The sequence below is a fragment of the Octopus bimaculoides genome, chromosome 25, assembly GCF_046866305.1.
Source record: "Octopus bimaculoides isolate indiv1 chromosome 25, ASM4686630v1, whole genome shotgun sequence".
Classification (NCBI taxonomy): Eukaryota; Metazoa; Mollusca; class Cephalopoda; order Octopoda; family Octopodidae; genus Octopus; species Octopus bimaculoides.
The window spans coordinates 16,735,757-16,757,568 of NC_142952.1; the positions used below are offsets into that span (position 1 = coordinate 16,735,757).

General features: G+C 36.9%; 1 protein-coding gene across 4 annotated transcripts in view; it reads left to right on the top strand.

Moving 5' to 3' along the window:
- The window catches only part of LOC106869827 (regulatory-associated protein of mTOR-like), a 79,427-nt gene extending 64,764 nt beyond the window's left edge, over window positions 1-14,663 (top strand). For all 4 annotated transcript variants that reach the window (XM_089341993.1, XM_089341994.1, XM_089341995.1 and 1 more), the window contains exons 27-32: window positions 167-273; window positions 3,569-3,699; window positions 6,068-6,154; window positions 9,293-9,409; window positions 10,819-10,945; window positions 12,633-14,663. In XM_089341993.1, the coding sequence (XP_089198119.1) occupies window positions 167-273; window positions 3,569-3,699; window positions 6,068-6,154; window positions 9,293-9,409; window positions 10,819-10,945; window positions 12,633-12,692 (629 nt within the window). In that variant the 3' untranslated portion in view covers window positions 12,693-14,663. The remainder of the gene's footprint in view (window positions 1-166; window positions 274-3,568; window positions 3,700-6,067; window positions 6,155-9,292; window positions 9,410-10,818; window positions 10,946-12,632) is intronic.
- Window positions 14,664-21,812: the final 7,149 nt, after the last annotated feature.

Genomic DNA, 21,812 nt, shown 5'->3' on the forward strand with positions numbered 1-21,812 from the left:
GGCATCCTGTGCCATGCTCTAATGACTGCTCTTTTGCTGCCTCTTCTTACCATAGCTCTGCTCAATCAATACTGACCTGGAGCCAAACAACAACAATTCTGTTATCTAAAGGTATTTTAATGCCTGGCTGACAAAAACAACACAATTTTCCTTTCTTTAATTGTAGGTTCAGGTTTAGTTGTGAGTTGGGACCAAAACACTGAGACATTGTTTACTACAGGTGATGCACGTATCATAAGAATATGGGACATTCATCGAGAAATGAAAACACAGGTAAAAGTCATGTTGCTTCTGCTTTTATGTTGCTATGTCTTCTCTTTTTCCTACCCTTCTACATTATTGTTTCATTTTTAATGCTGTCTCCTCACTCTACTTATACTGTGTCTCCAATGGCTTCTATTTAAGCCTACCCATTTCATTCATCTCTTGCTATCCACACTGTGCCCTGTCTTCTTTAGTTCTCTACTAACCATTTTATTTTGTCTTTCATCCACAGAACATTAACCTTCTGAAATTATCTCTCTCCTTTGGTTTTGGAGGGCCTTACAAGGCCATACAAACCAAACCAAACCATTTAAGAAATAGTTAATTTTGTAGTCCATCTTGGGACCTTCTTCATCAAGAAAGGAAAACACAGATAAAACAGTGTTTTCTTACTGTTGCTTACATGCACCTGTACAGCATATTTGTTCTCTTTATTTTTATCTATCCTTCCTTGTCATCATTTTGTTGCTTTTGTGTTGAACTAATCTGTTTTTAGCACATATTCATAGACTTTATTTTTTTCATTCCTATAACTTGGTGTTTATTTTTTTACACATGCATACACCTGCACACTAAATTCCTCACTAAACTCTCTGCCAACTTTTACCTTACTGACAGTTTTTCTGTACGTGGCTTGCACAGTTATCATGAGCCATTTATCTAGTTACTCTTTGTGGTCACCAAACTACAGAGTTTGGTACTTAGTCAAAGACTTTCTCCATGTCAGTGAATGCTATGTATAGTAATTGATTCTTAGCTAAGACCTTCTATGAAGAAGGTATCAACGGTACTCGTTCTGACACAGGTCCAAGCTGCATCTCATCTCAGTTAATTTTCATCTTCCTAATCAGTTTTTCAATAACTCCTACTGTTACTTTCATAACTTTCCCCATCAGTTTTATGCCTCTGCAGTTGCTTCTTTCTAAGGCATCTCCTTTGTGTTTGTAGCATTTGCTAATAACGGTGTTATGCTAGTTATTGGGTGTGATACCTCCCTGTACTACTTGATTCACTGTGAGTGACCTGTGCATGCTCTACTTTGCCAGTTTTCAGCGTCCCTGACAATTCAGCTACTTTCCCTACCTTCATATTCTTAATCATGCTTTCAGTTATACAGCTGCCCACTTATAGGTAGCTGGTATCCCTGTTGGTTTCATCTGGGATAGATTGTCTTTTTTTTCATACATTTTTAATACTCAGCGACTTCTAGTAATATTTTCTTGGTGTCACTGATGGTAAATGTGCTATTGTTATTCTAAGCACACTTTATCCCAGTGATATTTTTAATTCTTACTGACCCACTGCTTTGCACTCTGGAACACTTCCAGTGTCTGATTCTCTTGTTATTGACAAACCTCTTACTTTGAGCTTCCCTCTGTGTTCTATATACTTCATATCTAAACTGTTGTTTCTTGCTCCTCACTTTCCTTCCACTCTTTCTGGGTCTGTCTTGTAACTTTTATGGTTCTATCTATTGTACCATTCCACTACCATGTCACTGTCCATTTGGTTGACATCTTACTATAAATAATTTCCACATTGTTGGGAAACAAGCTTTTTAACCACACAGCCAACCAACACCTTATATATGTGTGTGTCTGTATGTATGTATCAATCAGTCACCCTAACCTGTACAGTCCTAGGAAAGTAAAGCAAATTAAGCAGGGTAGTGACAATGAGTGGCGGCGAGGCATCACTATGGTTCTTCTCGTATTGCTTTATGCTTATCTAATGTCTTGTAAGCAGAATTGGCCAATGGAGACTGCATGTAAACCTATTGCATGTACATGTATGCATATGTATGTGTGTGCGTATGCACATGTATGCATATGTATGTGAAAAGTGTCACATCTGCTTCTTCACATGAAATTGTCTGCACAAAGAAAATGGTGTTGTTTTGTTTCTATTACCAATTAATATTACATTCTGTAGTTCTGCATTCTCAAGTTAGTGGTTCAATAATAAACCCTTTACCAGTAAAATACAGCTGTAAATAAGTACCTGTCCAGCCTATACCAGCATAAAAGAATGGATAGAAAATGAGCAAATGCGTGTGTTCAAGGGGTGTGTGTGTGTATGTGTGCATGTGCTTGTGTGTCTTCACATGGACACCATTTAAGTAACAATGATGTTAAATTTAAATCTGTAAATAATATATCCTGTAGCTTGGTACTCTTGGTTTCATCGTGCAAAGACAGGTACAATAAAAGTACTTTATTTAAAGAAACATGGATGTTTGAGACAAGAAGAGCATCTGGCCATAGAATATTGCATCAGTAAGTCTTGTCCAACCCATGCCAGCTTGTGAGAAACACATGCAAAAATGATGCTGTTCCTCAAATATATTAACAGTTGAAATTGTGATGTTGCTTTGATGTTGTGGCTGATATGACTATACACTTCACAGCAGACAACTCATACAACTTTAAATATATATTTTTTTATCTTTTATCTTTTACATGTTTTAGTCATTGAACTGCAAATATGCTGAGGCATTGCCTTGAAGAGTTTTAGTGAAATAAATCAACCTCTTGTACTTATTTTTTAAAGCTTGTTACTCATTTTATATGTCTCTTTGCTAAACTGGTATGTTATGGTGAAATAAACAAGCCAATAGTAGTTGCTAAATGGTGGTGGGGTGCGTGCACACACACACACACACACACACACACACACACTGAAGCTTATTTCAGTTTTTGTCTACCAGATCCACTCACAAAGCTTTGGTCAGCTCTGGGTTATAGTGGAATACACTTGCTCAAGGTGCCACACTGGGACTGAGCCTGGAACCATTTGGTTGGGAAGCAAACTTCTTGCACACAGCCATGCCTGTGCCTGTATGTGTATATATATATTTTTTGCTTTTTTCAACTGGGGTACCCATTTACCTTAACTGCAAGACACTTGCTTCTGTCCCTCTATCATATTCTAACCTCTCATCACTTGGCCACAAAACTACTTTCCTCAATGCTATTCCTTGCTTAATTGAGGGTCTTGTCCTTGGTTGAGTGGGGTCTTGTCATACAAGTTACTTAGTGACTTTGCTGGTACTGGTAACACATAAAATGCATCCAGTACACTCTGTAAAGTAGTTGGCATTAGGAAGGGCATCTAACCATAGACACCCTGTCAAAGCAAACTAGAGCTTGCTGCAGTTCTCTCTAGCTCCTGTCTAACTGTGTAACCCTTTATCAGCATGAAAGGAGAACATGTATATAATGATGATATATGTATTGGATTTTTGTTGATGTTTACAAGATTCCATTTTTCTTTGTGTCTCATTAAAACTGTATTTTATTGACAGGATTTACTCACTGGTGCTGACAGTTGTGTGACCAGCATCACCTCTGATCCTTCCAACATGGCTGTGTTGGTAGCAGGTTGTGGTGATGGTTCTGTACGAGTCTTTGACAGTAGGCTTTCACCATCAGAATCGTAAGTACTTATATTCTTTTATTCTTTTACATATTTTCAGTCAGTTGACTGCGGCCATGCTGGATCACCACCTTGAAAGGTTTTAGTCAAACAAATTAACCCCAGGACTTATTTTTTAAGCCTTGTACTTATTCTATCAGCTTCTTTTGCCGAACTGCTAAGTTACGAGGACATAACACACCAACACCAGTTGTCAAGTGATGATGGAGGTCAAACACATGCAAACACACACACACACACACACACATTTATATATGACAGGCTTCTTTCAGTTTCTGTTTACCAAATCCACTCACAAGCTTTCGGTCAGCCCAAGGCTATAGTAGAAGGCACTTGCCCAAGGTATTATGCAGTGGGACTGAACCCAGTACCATGTGGTTGGGAAGCAAGTTTCTTACCACACAGCCACATCTGTGCCTATTTATATATATTTTGTATATTTTTATTGCTTGGTTTATCGTTTTTGTTTTTTATATCATGCCATTTTAACAATAGTGTTATTATTTCATTGGTTTCTAATGACCCGACACTATTTCACAGCATTTCAAATATCGCACGCATGCATGTGCATGTGGCTATTTGTCTTGCAACATGGTTTCAAGGTTGATCCAATTGAGGCATCTTGAGTCAGTATCTTCTATAATCTATAATGGGTGTATGTATGTATGTGTATGTGTATTGTGCATGCACACGTGTATATCTTGGGTGTTGGGGTGGGGCAGTCGATTAGATCGATTGCAGTAAGCAACTGGTACTTAATTTATCGACCCTGAAAGGATGAAAGGCAAAGCCAACTTCGGCAGAATTTGAACTCAGAACATAAAGACAGAAGATGTGTATATCTTTGTGTCTTTGTATTTGCACTGCTTGGTCAACATGCATAGAACATAAGAACAAAAATTATTTTCCTTACTTGCCAAGAAGGTCATCTGGTTATAAAATATTGTCCCAAGAAATTTGGTGTAATCCATGCCACTGTGGAAAGAACAGACTCAAAACCAATGACGATGGTCACATGCGCACGTCACATGTATGTGCATATGTGTATGCTACTAAGAGTTATCTCTCTTCAACAGTTGATCAGTATACCAATATAAATTATTCTAGCTGTAATCATTGACTCATTGCTTTTCTAATGGCAAAAGTGACAGGGGAGTGTCTGGGTAACTTGGACAGTAAGAATAAAACATTGAGAGCGCGTATTGAATGGAAGCCACATTTTGGGCAAAAAGAGGCAAAAGCTCATTCAATGTCACTTTTTCGTTCAATAGATTTATGTTATTTATCTGATGAAAGAAAAGATGTTTCTCAACTAGGCAACCATAATAGCTGGGATAAACTTTACTACTCCTCAATTCTCATATACAGATTGTTACTAATGACAAAGCACTTACTCTTATGGTATTCTACACTGAAAAGGCACTGTGTATGGTCATTGATTGAATAACCTATCTTGCTGGCATTAAATGACAGATGAATTATCTTGTGGCAAAAAACTATAGTTAAAAAGCAGAAACAAGTTCATTGTCATTATCATTTTCGCATCTGCTTTTCTCATGATGGCATGAATTAGATGAGACTTGTTAAGATAGTATTTTAACTGGACGTCCTTTCTCTTGCCAACCTTTGTTCCTAAGTAAGGTACTTATATTATGCTGCAGGTCTTTTTGTTTGATGAACTATTCAACAACTGGATATGTTTTTATGGCAGGTATAGAGATATACATATAAACACACACACACACACACACACACACACAATGGGCTTCCACACAGTTTCTGTCTACTGATTTCACTCACAAGGCATTGACTAGATAAGGCTAATAACAGATGGTGTCACATAGCAGGAACAAACTCAGATGCATGTGGTTGTGAAGAGAACCTTCCTAACCACATAGCTATGCCTGACAAGGTGGAATGAGAAGCCATTTATAACTGGCAATGTGATTGGCTGGCAAGTGATAAATACATAGTGTATTCCTGTCAGTGGATGCATCGGTATTTGGTTTGTCAGAAATTGGTGCTTGTTATCTAATACATTAAAATGTTGATTTTGGCTCAAGGCCAGCAATTTTGGGGGAAGGGATTATATTGACCCCCAGTGTGCAACTGGTACTTATTTTATTGACTCTGAAAGGATGAAAGGTGAAGTCAATCTTGGCAGATTTTAAACTGAAGACATAAATTTGGAAGAAATGCCAGTAAGCATTTAGCTCAGCATAGTAACGTTTCTGCCAGGTTGTTCTCTTAACTAATGCATTAAAATATTACTAGTTCGTTTGATCTGTTGTCGCTATTTGATATAGTTATGTATGTGTGTATAATCTTTGCTAAACGATTTTGTCTCTTGTTTGTTATATCTTATCAGTTTGGTGAGAACATTCCAGGAACACACCAGCTGGGTCATGAATGTGCACTATCAACGAGGATTGCTGAATAAGATTGTGAGCTCCAGGTAAGCACTGTACTGGATTAACTCTAGGACAATGCATAGCTTATCGTTTGCTTGTTGCTAGTAGTGATATTGCAGAGCAGCAATATACTATATCTTGTTTGTTCATTTTTTTTCCATACTCAGCATGAATTAGACAAATATGTTATTGAAGTATTGTTTTGCAGCTGGATTCCCTGTCTGGACTGTGACATTAGAAAACAGTAAAATTATAATTCTTGTGTCTATGCAATGTTACCTGATATTACCTACAGTGTTAAAAGTATACTCCTAACGTTAACTATGGTGGATACAGGTTTAAATAACTTGCACTCTGTCAGTTACGACAAGGAGGGCTCCGGTTGATCCAATTAACTGAACTGCTTGTTTGTAAAATTAACCTATAAGTGGCTGAGCAATCCACAAACATCTGTACCCTTAACATCTGTACCCTTAACATCTGTACCCTTAACATAGTCCTCAAGGAGATTCAGCGTGTCATAAAATGTGACAAGGCTGGCCCTTTGGATTACAGGTAAAACTCATTTTTGTCAGCTGAGTGGAGTGGAGAAATGTAAAATAAAGTGTTTTACTCAAGGATACAACATGCTGCCAGGAATTGAACTCTCGACTATACGATTGTGAGCTGAATATCCTAACCACTAAGCCATGTGCCTTCAGTGAGTGGGTACAGGTATCCCCTGCATTATGGCTACCTTAAGTTATGTGATTTTGTGCTTATGTAAATTGTAAAGTATGACTACTAATTTCAGGATCTGGTCTCTAATTTCAATCTTATGAAAACTTGGATAAATTTTGAGACTCTAAAAACTACATTTTTTTGGGAAAAGATCACTTCTTGCTGATTTAGCTAAGGATCAACGTAGTTAATTTGAAAAACAACCTATAATCACAACTTGTGCACACACCCACACACACACCCACACACACAAACACAAACACACACACAAACACACACACAAACACACACACACACACACACACACACACACACACATCACTTTAGATATGGAGTGTGAGATGAAATTTTTCACTGAATTTTTTTAATGTATGTTTTCTTAGGTCATGATGAGTAACTGTCTATTCCTATATCTACATAAGCACACATACACCATCACTACTTCTACCACTTCTATGTATCATCACCATCACAACCAGCACCAATACCAAAGCCAGTACAACCACTGCCATTACCATTTTCATTTTTTTAAAAGAAAAAGCACCCTTGCTGGTGCAATGTAAAAGCACCCACTACGCTCTGTAAAGTGGTTGGTATTAGGAAAGGCATCAAGCGGTAGAAATCTTGCCAAGATAGACAACTGGAGCCTGGTGCAGCTCTCCAGCTTGTCAGCATCTGTCAAACTGTCCAACCCATGCCAGCATGGTAAATGGACATTAAATCACGATGATGGTGGTGAATCACAGGAGCTAATGTGGTAATGTAGTGCCTTTTAAGTGTTGAATGAAATGTCTTTGATATTTAGTCAGTTAGGATTGGTTTAAAACTATTCCAATACCTATACAATTAACATGAACAATATGATCATTGCCAGCACATGCAATAGCTCCACCACCATCATCAACACAAAAACCAATACAACCAACCTACTAACTTTTGAATAACCAATTGGCAACAATTATAACATCAGCATAATATACAGCTGTATATGTTAAATGTCAACATAGTGTGTTAACTGTAATCATACAGTACTTTTTCTCACTTCACTCCACCATCCTTTCGTCTTCTTATTTCCATTCTTACACTCATAAGAATAAGACAAGCAATGTTTTACTCTCACAAAGCAGTTCTTTCCTGGTGCTATTCTTTCTACTACATAATTATTGTGTATAGTTGTTGATCACTGGCTACTATTGGATTTACTTACAATTCAAGATATCTGGGAATACGTAGTGTAAAAGGAAACCATAAAAGCATTCCACTGGATATTAAACTTGATGTTTTAAAAAGATTTGATGCAGGCAAAAGAGTTAACTACAGTGCCAGAACTTTAAAGCTTGCAATGTCTTCAGTGAGAACAATATATGACATGAGATGCAGCACAGAATTTTGTCAGTGAACAGGTCGCGGTCTCAAAGCGATGAAAATATTTTGACAAATTAAATTTAAATGTTGAAGTGAATCTAACGGTTTTTGTGTGTTATCTAAAATGGCTTATAAACACTTTCCATGCTGCAATATATGACAATAGAGAGAAAATTAAATCAAGTTGCCCCATCGACCGATCAGACCTTTTTCTTTTTATAGAGCTAATGTGGTGCTTAAAATGGACAGCTCTTGGGTGCATGGATCTCAAAAATATATAACCAGACTGTATCTGTGACTTTACAAATTTTCCACAAGCAGGAAGTGTACACTTACAAATGATGTTGAGGTCATAGAGGATGATGTGGTTGGGTTCCTAGTGTCCCATAGAGGAAGTTGATCTAATAAGAAGCTGATGTTTTTGAACAAAATCAAACTGAGAGTACAGAAATTGCAACAACTCTGCTTAAATTGATTGCAAAGAATAAATATTGCTAAAGGGTTGGCACTTATAGAGCAAAAACTTGCAAATTTTGCTGATAACAACTTTTATTGTGAATGTAACACAAAGGTTACAAGAGTAGTTTACAATGAACTCAGTTCCAACACTGAGCTGTACAAAGTAATGTTGTGCCATAAATATCAAACAATTTTCTTTATCATTCAAGTTGTAGATATTGATAATGAACTATAAGAAAATAAGGTCCCTCATCCTCCCAGTAACTCTCATTCCCTCATCACCCCTCACAAAATAATCAACATCTGTTATGGTGAGCACATGCCCTACTACTGTATTATAAGTTTTATTTATTTCCTTACAGATTTCACTTCAAATGTTTCTATGTATGTATATTATACTGTGTATGTTTAGAAATTATTTTCATGCATAAAAGTGGTCATGTTACTTTTTTCTTCTGCTTTTTCAAAAATCCCTGTTATAGCATTAAAATTAATGGGAAAATTAATTTCATGTTATGGTATTTGAGTTGCAGCAAGATTTTCAGGGACATATTATTCTTGTAAAGTGCAGGAATCTTGTATTAAATTAAATAAAGAAGAAACTGGAAGGCTTTTATCAATCTTGATTTTTGTTACAGTTCTGCTGGTGACATACGATTTTGGGACATTCGACATCCGGAATCAGTTCGGAAGTTTCAGCTGCAACAAGGTTTGACTGCAATTGAGTTACATCAATATGCTGATGTGATTGCTAGGTAACTGAGTTTTCTTCTTCAAGTTGAGCTATTTAAGATGTTAACATGTGATAATTTTTAATGGATTTTGCATAGAAATAAATATTTAAATGTATGACCTTCCAATTTCTTCCTGTTTTGTTGCACCGCACTCAGATAAAATACATTTCAACGGCCCTAGCCCAGAGCTTTATGGTTATGTCACTACCACCTCCCTTAACTGTAAACAGCTCTTCTTTACCATTGCCATTCCAAATTATTGCTCCAACCTCCTCTTCTTTTACAAACCTACTGACCCTTACCTTGATTCCTCCTCATCCCAACCCATTCACACTGAAGAAGTTATCCCCTGCTCACAATATCTCCACCTTTGATAGAGCAAATTCTGTTGACATCAAGATTAAGTCTTACCATATAAGTTCACTTTGTTACTCCATTGTAGTTACCTTCAAGCTGCCATTGATGCAGCTCATCGTTGTATCTTACTTTGATCTGACTACACTTTGACCCTCTTTACCTCATACCAGTTCCGCTGCCGACTGCATTCCTTTCCTCTTCACCTTTCATCCTGCCTCTTCATGTTTCCAATGCACCATCTTGCACAACTTTCGTTTCCTTCAATCCAATCCAGCCAATTCCGTCATCTTCCTTGAACATCATTTCCCCTCCTTCAGCTATGATTGTCACAGGCAGCTGATCTTCTGGCCCACAGTTAACTTCACTTTCCATTTTCATATCCGGATCCTTCTGTTGTTGCATCTCATGCCCCTTGCTCAGGACACTACCAAATTGTATGGTTCCAATCCACTTCCCTTGTCACATTATGGTAGCAATAATCAGTTAGCTTTCTGCTACCCACTTCTCCTACACTAATAAACGTCTACACATTCACTTCCTTCCACCCACCCACTTCACATGTATTTTTACACTCCAAACCACTTTAACTTGCTACATACACATCTTTTCCCATACATCTGCTCATGCATATGTTTCATGATGTCAGTGAAATATATGCTAGCTCATACACTATTACAATAATATTAGACTAAATTGCTATTACCTTACTCAATATACTCTCCTCTGCCAGAGATCACTTACCCATTTCCATTTCTGTCACGACATACACAAATATTTTGCTCTCTAGCTAATTCTTTTCCTTTTCTCTATCTTGACAAAAGACATTGTCCACCATATTTATATGTCTTCTCAGCTTAATACATTGACATTTTGCTATTGCTTTTTTGTCTTTTGTTTTTTTCTTGCTCTTAAATTGCCTTCTGAATTACTACACTGATGTTGATCAAAACTTTGACTTATTTGGATACTGGATTATTTTAACTTAATTATGAGTAGCTTGGACTCAACACCAAGAGTCAATTATTTTTGTAGATCAGATATTTATCAACCATCTTTTTATGCTGTCATTGCAGTGGTTCCAACCAAGCAATAGTGATCTTCAACCATGCTGGAGAACAGCGCAGTGTTATAAAAAATCACGAGGGCTTTCTCGGCCAGAGAATCGGACCGGTCCGATGTTTGACTTTCCACCCATACAAGGTGAGTACATTGATGAAGCTTGTTGTGTAAAACATAGTGTCTGATTTCCAAGTGTATGGTGTCTCTATATATGTAAAGGTCTTCTAAACTGTGTGGAATAGGCACAGGCATGGCCATGTGGTTAAGAAGTTCAGTGTGGAATCTTGAACAAGTGTCTCTTCTTTAGCCTTGGGTTGACCAGTGACTTGTGAGTGAAATTTGGTTGATGGAAGTTGTGAAGTCCATCATCATCATTTGACACCCATTATCCATGCTGGCATGGGTTAGATGGTTTGACAGGAGCAGGCAAGCCAGAGGACTGCTTCAGGCTCTACTGTCTGCATTGGTAAGGTTTCTGTGAGTGGATGCCCTTCCTAATGCCAACCACTTCATAGTGTAATGGGTACTTTTTACATGGCACCAGCACCAGAAGAGGTTGCTAAGTAACTTACAAGACAATATCCCTAACTGGGAGGGAAAGTAGTATTGAGGGAGGTGCCTTTGTGTCAGTTGAGAGGTTAAAGTATAATAGAAGGATAGAAATTGGTGTTTTGCTATAAAGGAGATATTCGGCTCCCCTAGTTGGAAAAGGAGAGAAAGATAGGCCGACAAAGTGAGAGAGAGATATAGACGATGGTAAGATGTGTTGGGGCATACTGACGATATATAGACGGGGTGGGGTTTAATATATATGATACAGAGGATTGGACAGGGTAAGTGGGCTGGTGGGGGATAGAGGGAGGTGAGGAGAGATGGTTAGAGATGAGGCAGAGGTGATGGTGAGAGAAATAGTGGATCAAATATGTGAAGGCATTGAGAGTGATTATGTGTGGATAGGCGTATGGAGAGTGGAAGGGGCTTGTATCGGGTAGTGGTCAAGACTAGTTGCCCTTGGGAATGACATTGTCCTTATAGTTGAATCTCTACAAGAATTAGAGAAGAAATTTCAGGTGTGGAAGGAAGGACTGTGATAAAAGGGCCTTAGAGTTAATTTATCAAAGACCAAAGTACTAGTAAGTAGGAAAGCAGACACATTTCTACTAAATATCACCACTCTGTTCTATTTTATTTCTGTTTACTGCCTGTCTTGCATATTATATCCTTTTTTCTTTTTTTTTTTGCATTTCAATCGCCTCATTGTACATTTGCATTTTCACCACTTGTACAAAGAGGCAATCAAAAAGCAAAAAAAAAAGAAAAAGAAAACAAAGCATGTAATATGCAACATAGGCAGTAAACAAAACTAAAATAGAACAAAGTGGTGACATTTTGTAGAGATGACCCAGAAGTTGTTGCTCTTCGATTACTATCACAAACAGCAGTAGCTTTCTTCAGCTGAGTACATGTCATTGGTTGGTTAAAATTACCCAAATATGATAACTTTAACACAAAATAACTTCTAAAATACGAAATTCTGTTAAAAATGTTGAAAGTAAATCATGTTCAGTGTGAGAAATTACACCAGTATATGAAGTTTCAAACTGTTAAAAAGAAAATGTTTTTAATCTGTGAGCAAAACTGAAGAGATCCGGAAATAAGTATCAGGCTTAAAAAAAATTAAGCACTAAGTTGATTTGTTAGACAAAACCCTTCATTGTGGTGCTCCAGCATGACCACAGTCTAATGACTGAGACAAGTTAAAGATAAAAGATTGAAATTCCTCTCAGGTATTTTGACAATTAATTTGTTTTATTTCTGTGTGTTTCAGGTCAAACTTGCGGCGGGATGCACCGACTCTTTGGTATCTGTCTATTCCACTGCACAGTGAAGTAGGTCGTCACTCTTCACCATGTACTTTAGGAGTTCTGGATGTGTAACTGCTTTAGAAGTGCAGATTTCATTGCTAATTTTAGCAGCAAAGATTTCAGGTTCAATACAACCAATGATTCAATGAGCCTTTCTGGAAGACAAGGTGCTATTTGCAAACTGTATGGTGTTAAGGGGCAGGGGAGGAAAAAAACCAAACCAGACCAAAAAAATAGAGAAAGACACGACAGTAAAAAAAAATGAGTAAATACAATATTAAATGTTTAAAAGAAAGAGTTAATTTAAAAAATGTAAAAGGTACAAAATGTTTATTACATTTGCTTTATTTTTTCTTTAAAAATGTGATGTAATCAAGAAATTTTCATATTGGGAAATGAAGGTGAAATTTGAAGTAGAGAGTCGACTAGAGAAAACAGAAAGTGGAAGAAATACACACATACACACACATTTCAAAAGCATACATACATGCACCACATTTACATATAGACACACAATATGTTTGTACATTTTAAAATATAAACTCAAATTCTACTTCTCTGTTCTTTTTCTCTGAAGTGACTTCTGTTTTTCACCAAACCTTTCTACATAATGCTGTCTTTTATAATGTTTCTCTTTTATTTTCCTTAGAGATTTAACAATTTCATAGTAGCACACATACATACATGCACATTATACATAAACTAGCTCCTCTCTCTAAAGACTTAATATACCTGTATACACAACTCATTCAAACACACAAACATACTCACAGTCTACACCGCCACCACCACCACCACCACCACCTCCATATTGTTAAGGCAGAAGATTATAACCCTTTTATTTGTTTTACCTTATTTTAATACTGTTCAGGTTATATGACCAGACTTTAATGGACTCTTCTTCTCTACAGTTTTTTTCCCCACCAAAGAAGTTTTCATCTGAATTTTGCTGCTGAATTAGCATTTCTTTTAGTCGTATTTATTTTTTTTTTGTACTTTTTTAAGGCATAAACTTGATGGGGGAGGATTCAGAGTTGAGTGAAAAAATTAAATTTTGTGAAAATTTCAAATATTTTTTTATTTTCTTAAATTCAAGAAAATGTTTTGGGTTTTATGTCACGTTTGTAAAAGAAAAGTAAAATCTTTGCTGTGTTTATTATTATTATTATTATTATTTTTGTTGAGAGTAATCAATTACAAAGTGGACAAGATATCAACCATTTTTGGCTTGCAGATCTCTTTACAGGTGTTACATATTGCCCTTCAGCAAGATACTCAACTGTGCTTGTGTTAGGGCTTCATGCTTGAATATGAATTCATTATTATTATTATTATTATTATTATTATTTGAGTTTTCTTTTAAACTTCTCATTGTGTTGTAAAATAGCTGACTGTTATTATTTTACATTTGTAATGTTTAATTTGCATATATGACTATAATTTATTTCATACAGTGTCAGAAGAGAGAGCAATGGCATTGATATTTCGTTTGGTCTTGTTTAGAAGCTTTGTAAAACAGTCAGACAAAGCTTACCTAACTGACTGACTAACTATTTTAGGCTGTGTATATAAACTACTATGAGAAATGGTGCGACAACATTGCTGCTGTTGTTAATCAAGCTGATCACACACACACACACACACACACACACACACACCCACGCACACGCACGCACACACACACACCATAATGGGTAGATTGCAATGTAACATCACAACCACAAATTAATGACTTTTGAATGATGAATTCAAAACACAAAGGTTGTTTTGATTTCCTTTTTTTTTTTTTCCTTTTTTTTAATGATGCTGAAGTCATTGTGACTCCATTTTCGTTTGTATTGAAAGTTACAAGGTGTCACATGATCACTTACCAGATGGCAGAAAGACATTGTAAATAGAAAATGACGAGACCCGTTCAACTTTGGCATACTATATAATTAATCTTATAAACTGATTCTCTATACACTAACTGATTAAAAGCATCTGAAAAATTATTTGTTTGAAATTATTTTTCTTAAAATTGTTTTTCTTCAGTTTTCTGAATCCACATCTTCAAAAGGTGTATTTTATTAACTTCTCTTGTATTCTTACTCTGTCATGTTAGGTAAAACAGCATTAGTTTTAGTCTTATAATTTCATTCACTTCCATGATGCTTTAGAGAAATATTAAATTGACTCCAAGAAGGGATTTGAACACTGTAAAGATCTGTAACTGATACAATAAGAAATTGCATATGTGGACTAAATGCCACAATGTATTCAGCACATCAGTTTATCAATCACCTCCTTAATACACTTCTCTATCTTATATACATACAAACGGATGGTATTTGTTCACATAATGGCTATCTATGGAAAAATAAAACCTTGTTTATTTTTGGAGATATATTTGTCAAATTTGGGTCAGTTTGTTTTCATGACATATTCTGTCAATCTCATTCGAGGAACCCGCCGTTGTCCTTGATGACAGTCTCCAGGCAACCTTGGAACAGGCCACAGGCCTTCGTTACTATCTCCCATTTTAGACCTCAGAAGGCCCTGATAATCCTAGCCCACAGCTCATCCTTTGTGTTGCAGCTGCTTTGGTTAGTCTCTTCTTCCACCATGCTCCACACAAAGAAGTCAAGGGGGTTGCAATCAGGCGAGTTGGGAGGCCAAATGTCACGTGCTGTTTAATAGAAGAAATACTCCGATGGATAGGCCTGAGTCTTTTGGCTGGTGTGACAAGGCCTAGAGTCCTGCTGCCACACGTACGACCTCCCTGCAGCTACCCGGTTGATCCAGGGCTTCACCACCTCACTCGAACGCAGATGTAGCCATTGGTGTTCAGCTTGAGGCTCTCAGGGAAGAAATGGGGTGGCATGACGATACCGAAGACCATGATTATTGTTGGGAATTTCGTCTGCATGACTGCGTGAGACAGCGATCCACCTGTTGTTCTGGGAGTTCATCTTCTGTTCTTGGCAGAAAGTCTTCTTGTTGGAGAAGAGCCACATCATGTCTGGCTCCAGCAGGTGTTTCAACTTGTCGATCAGCTTCTTGGTGTGTTAATGGTAAAAATAAAAATAATGGTAGTAATAGTAGTCCCAGCTCTAATGCATATATAAATAGTAATTGAGGTACTATTTTGGTGGAAATAACCCTGTTTTTGAAACCTTAGGCGAAAGTAATTCCAGCTGTAAAATTGATAGTACCATTAAGATAACATCTAGTAATAATATTGATTATAATACTACAATTAATCATGTTCTAATAACTAATTCTGAGAGACGAGTTAGTACTAATCCATTTAGCCATAAGTACTACATAGGTTAAATGAATTTAACCAAGTAGGTTAAATAAACGCCTTTGTAATTTCAAAAACAACCTTATATGTCCTTTAGAAAATCAGTGTTTAAGAAAGATTCTAGTATATCAATGTATGGTAATCGCAGGGGATTGTTCATAGGTTTTTCTGATACAATTTGGAATTACAGATTATATGACCATTTTTCTTGATGTAAATTTAGGAGAAAGTGTAATTCTAAGAATCTTAGTAAATGCATTTGGGATTGGAAAGACAGGAATATTTACTACGATTTGAAGTGCTCCTTTGTAAGTTACGCTTCACTGTACAATACTGGTAATTTTAAATGTAATCTTTTCTTCAATGAAATGTATTATATAATTAGTTCAAATTAAACTTAAATTCTAGAACCAATCTTCTGTTGAAATTTTCTCATAATTATAGAAAAAACTTTAAATATTTCAATATTAACGTAGCATATTTAAATTGCTTTCCTGCAATTTGCAGGAAAGCAATTTAAATATGCGAGATTTTTCTAAAATATTAAAAAAAATTATTTTTAGTATACTTAGGTTACTAAATGTACTGTGGTAGCCTTTCTGTGTTCGTATTTTTTTTAGTTCATTCGTTGACCTCACCGTAAGTTTAAATACTATACTGGCTTTCCTTAACATATGATATTTCTTCTTAACGTTCTTTTTTTTCTGTGTTGCTTTCTTCCTTGTATTATAACCATTCTATCAGTTATTTTTTGATTCAAGCTGTTATGGGTTTCCTCAATAACACTGTGTTTGCATACATTTAAGATATATTAAAGTTTACAATTGATCCAATATGGATCAACTTGTATTTTGTACTTTTTACTATATCTAAAAATGCTTACGCAGTAGAAACGATCGTCGGACTTGTATGATGTAATCCTCATATAAACATGTGACGTTCTTCTTTCTTTATGCTATATATATGTATAATGATGGGCGGATCTCTGACTGATGATTCAGTTCAATTAAGTAGCTGAGTATTCCACAGACATGTACCCATAAATTAATTCTCATCCACAATCAGCATGATACTACATGTGACAATGCTGTGCCTTCTGAATTACTGGTACAATCCACTCTAAGGTTTTATACAGTTTCACTCAATGTTGATCCGAGACTATAGAAAATGATGTTTGCTCAAGATTCCATGCAATGAATTGAATCCTGGACTTGATGGTTGCAAAGTGAACTTCTTAAACATCAGCCATACTGTACTTGCATAACAATAATTTGTAATAAATTCCTAATTGCTATGTGTTTCTGTTTAAGGAATACACGTTACAATTTGAGCGTGAATTATATATATTAGAGACATGTAATTATGAAAGATAATTGTGCCAAAAGTTAAGTTCAGTGAATGTGTTGTGATAATATGAATAACAGGTTGTCAGAATAGCTAAAAATAGAGAAATAGGCTGTGATAGTGAGTTATGTATCTATGTATGTGTGTATAGTTGTCTGAGTGAGAATGTGAACAAAAATAGTGTAATGTCTTGTTGATTTGATTTGTTGGTTGCACATAATTGTAAATGTTCACTTTGTGGAATCTGTCTAATATTAGAATCTCGTATTTGTTGCCGATGAATAGTTAAGCAGTCTCTTAAGGTAAATTTAATTTGTCCCATATAATCTTTGTTACACCCATTAAATTTAATCGCACAACTTAAATGTTTTGACGAACGGGTGTTTTTCTTTACAGTGAAAATATTTACTAACTGAAAGTGAATATACCTTCAATAAAATTGATGGGGTTTCTCGGGCGAACACACTATAGCTATCAGTGTTGTTTTAAGGGGTAATTTGGCGATGTTAAGCAACTGTTTTAGGGATTTTGGTTGTCTTTGTATTGTTATTTTTGTGTATTTCGAGTGTTTGGGTCTTGTTTTTAATTTAAAAAATGCCTTGGTATTTCTTTGGATTGTGTGATGTAAAGTAGATTATGGGGCGTGTTTAAATTGTTTTTTGCTCTTTGTAATTCTTGAATATCAGTTGCTTCGATGTGTTTTCTTCTCTTACCACTTAACATTGTTGGGTACTGTTTTTCAAGAATTACTCTTTTCTTTTTATTTCGAATTTCAAAATGCGGAACACTTGAACATATTCTTGCTAGTTTAAGCAGTGTATTTGTCTTTGTATGTTTAAGGTAACCTGAAGAGAACATAGCATGGAGTTTAAATATTTGCTCTAATAAATTAGTAACTTAAATCAGATGATGCGGTGCCAAGTGGCGAGGCAGCTGCTACTAGTCGACACTGATTGTCATTGAATGACGTATAAAGTTCAATTCACATGAGTGGGTCAGTTGTTAGGCGACTGTTATGTGCTGCAGTGGCTGCTGGACATTGTTGAACGACGGCTGAATCTTCATTTTAAACCCATTTGAAGGATCCCCCTCCACCTTTTTGGGAGGATGCGAAAGAAAAGAAAAACCGTATGATACTTTTGTGGTAATGTAACTAGAGTATTGAGACAACTCTGATGTGTTGCTTTCTTTAGAAATTGCAGTAAAAACCACGAAACAGTTTTATCAACTATTATGGTTTAAAGTGCTCTCAGAAGGTGCTCCGTTTATGACAGCAGTAATAAAGTTTTGTTGAAGTGGCTTGCACACACCCACTGTGGTTCGCTGAATATCAAAGTGTAACGTTGTTACCATGTTACATTTCCGTCACTCGAACCCATCGAACGGTGCTAGAACTCTTGAGTATCAAAGTACGCCTCCCATCCCTAACACAAACAACACGTCCTTCTTGTTTCAGACCGAGGAAGTGGTAAAGGGTTATTCTCGTTGCAACTCTATCTTATCAGTTGATTAGTTCCTCCGTTCTTACGTTCCCGTTGCTATTACTTTGCTAAATCTAATAGATTTAAATAATTTTCCTTTTTACCCAAGGTACGATCTGGGTGACATCCCGTCCCACCCTGAATTTTGTCAATGTCCATGTTACCGTGTTCGGGGAAACCAGGCGATACTTGCAAGACATTTACAACCTGCTTTCTTGTCAGATTCTACCACATGATCCTTACGAATGACTAAGATGCCATTTCAATCACTCACTGAGTGATGTATTCCAAGGAAAACTTACAAACCTTCTAAGATATGCTGCCTGAAAAGAGAATAAAGGTTGTGATGATGAAGCAATCTACTTTCGATAAAAATTTCTGACAACGAGAAATGTTAGCAGCCATTCAAAACGCATACTTCTGTTTATTTACAATGTGTACGTGCGTGTGCGCACTTCTAATGTATGTATGTATGTATGTATGTATACACACACGACCAACATTCACCCACAGTTTACCACACCAAACACACACCTGGCACACACATCCACAATTCAGCCAACTATATACAGATGTACATATAATAATTTGATGGCCATTGACTCTTAAGAGTTCTTCTGCCCTTTTACAGGTCTTGTTTTTAGTCCTGCAGGTTGTCCAATACATACCCTCCTCACCAAGTGGAATTGGTGGGGGAGCCAGTTTAGTCGTCGACGACCTGACCATGCGACAGGTAGTACCGGGTTACATGGTACCAGTAGCGTAAACGACCTGACACATTCTTGGTAAACTTGGATGTCCACCTCAATTTATCAACCTTGTCATGTAAACAAGAATTAGCGGGACCACTTCAGATACTCTTCCAGAGTTTCCTTGCAAGTGGTAAACTTCCAAAAAAGCTAAAAGAAGGCATCATATGCCCTATCCATAAAGGTGGAAGCAGAGCAGAGGCCCAATACTACAGACCCATCTCTCTGACTTCACATGTCAGCAGAATCATGGAGTGAATTGCCAGAAAGAAACTGATTACGTTTCTAGAAGAAAATGACTTGCTGAACGATACTCAGCATGGCTTCCGTCCAGGCAGAAGCTGCCTCACACGGCTCTTACGGCATTATGACTGTGTCCTTAAGCAGCTGCTCGACCATTCAAATGTCGATGTGCTATATCTTGACTGCAAAGGACTTCGACAAAGTTGATTATGGCATGATATGTCACAAGTTGCGAAAGCTTGGTATAGCTGGTAAACTAGGAGAGTGGCTGCATGACTTCCTAAACAATAGAAGTCAGACAGTTGCAGCCAATGGTGCACTCTCTAGGGAAACACAAATTTCGAGCGGCATCCTTCAGGGAATTGTCTTAGGGCCATTACTGTTTATAGTAGCCGTCTTAGATATGCCTACAGCCACTGTCACTAGTTATGCTGGTGATACAAAATTATCACAAGCAATAAAGTATCCTGATGATGTCGTAAACCCGCAGAAGGCCTAAATGCAATATACAAGTGGGCAGAGCAAAACAATATCCAATTTAATGCTGAAAAATCTCAAGAACTGCGCTATAAGATCACAAATGCTCCACAACCGGCATTTACAGGACCCGGAAGTACTGCAATCCTAGAGTCACAAACAATAAGAGACCTGGGTATCAGTATGTGCAATGATGCATCATTTCACATGCTCATTACCAAGTTGGCAGTAAAGTGTAGACAACTGGCAGGATGGATACTAAGGACATTCAGGACAAGAGATCAAGAAGTCATGTTGACTCTAGGAAAGACCTTTGTCCTCAATCGCCTAGAGTACTGCTCTCAGCTGTGGTCACCACTCAGTCTCAACCTAACAATGGAGTTAGAAGCAATCCAGTGTCACTACACTAAAAAGATTGCTACAGTCCAACAGATGAACGGCAGGGAGAAGCTGAAAGAACTACGACTCTACTCACTAGAGCGCAGACGTGAGAGATATGTAATGATTTACATGTGGAAAATGCTGGAAGGGCTAGTACCTAATTTTGGCATGAAATATTATATGAATGCTCGTACTGGACGCCACTACATATTACCGAAGGTACCGTCCAATGCATCTAATACAAGAACCAGGTACTGCAATAGCCTAGGGTTCACAGGACCACAGCTCTTCAATGCTCTGCCAAAACAATTAAGAAACTTACATGGTATAGATGTCGAAGTCTTCAAAAGGAGACTAGACACTCTCCTATCCACAGTACCAGGACGAACCAATGACTCGACATGAGGCACAGTTAAGGGTAGCAGTGTCAAATTCCCTCGTACACCAGATGGACCATCAACAATTTTGATGGGATCGCATTAGTCGGAGGAGAGGAACTACGGAAGGAATGTGGAGAGGGTGCAAAAATAAAGAGTGAAAAAATCATGGTGGTGCTTCAGCATGACCACAACCACCTGGCTGAAAGGCATAAAAGGAAAAAAGAATATTACATATATATATATATAATATATATTATATTACATTATATTATATTATATCATATTATAAATATATATATAAACATAAATATAGATTAGTGGTACAAGGCACCAATATTTACTAGCAGTTGATATATATATGTATATATGTGTGTGTGTGTGTGTGTGTGTGTGTGCGTGCGTGCGTGTGTGTGTGTGTGTGTATGTGCGTGTAGAGTTTAGGACAATCAATAAGTTGTCATAATAGTACTCGGAGTTTCAAATGCCGGAGCTAAGAGCTACGATGCATTCTCGTCGGCTATTAATGGCAGTAGACGCTATGAAAAACCGTTGAATAAAAGGGAAGTTACTCTAATAGGCAGAAAAAGTATAAAAGATAAAAAATACACGCAACAATGTTCTCACAGTACATAGACATAAAACCTCGTGCGTTCATAAGGTCTACATACGTACACACTCACACAAACATGCATATGTACATGCACACACACACAAACATATATGTGCATGTACGTACTCATATATATAGACATATCCACACACACACATGTATATGTAAATATATATATATATATATATATGT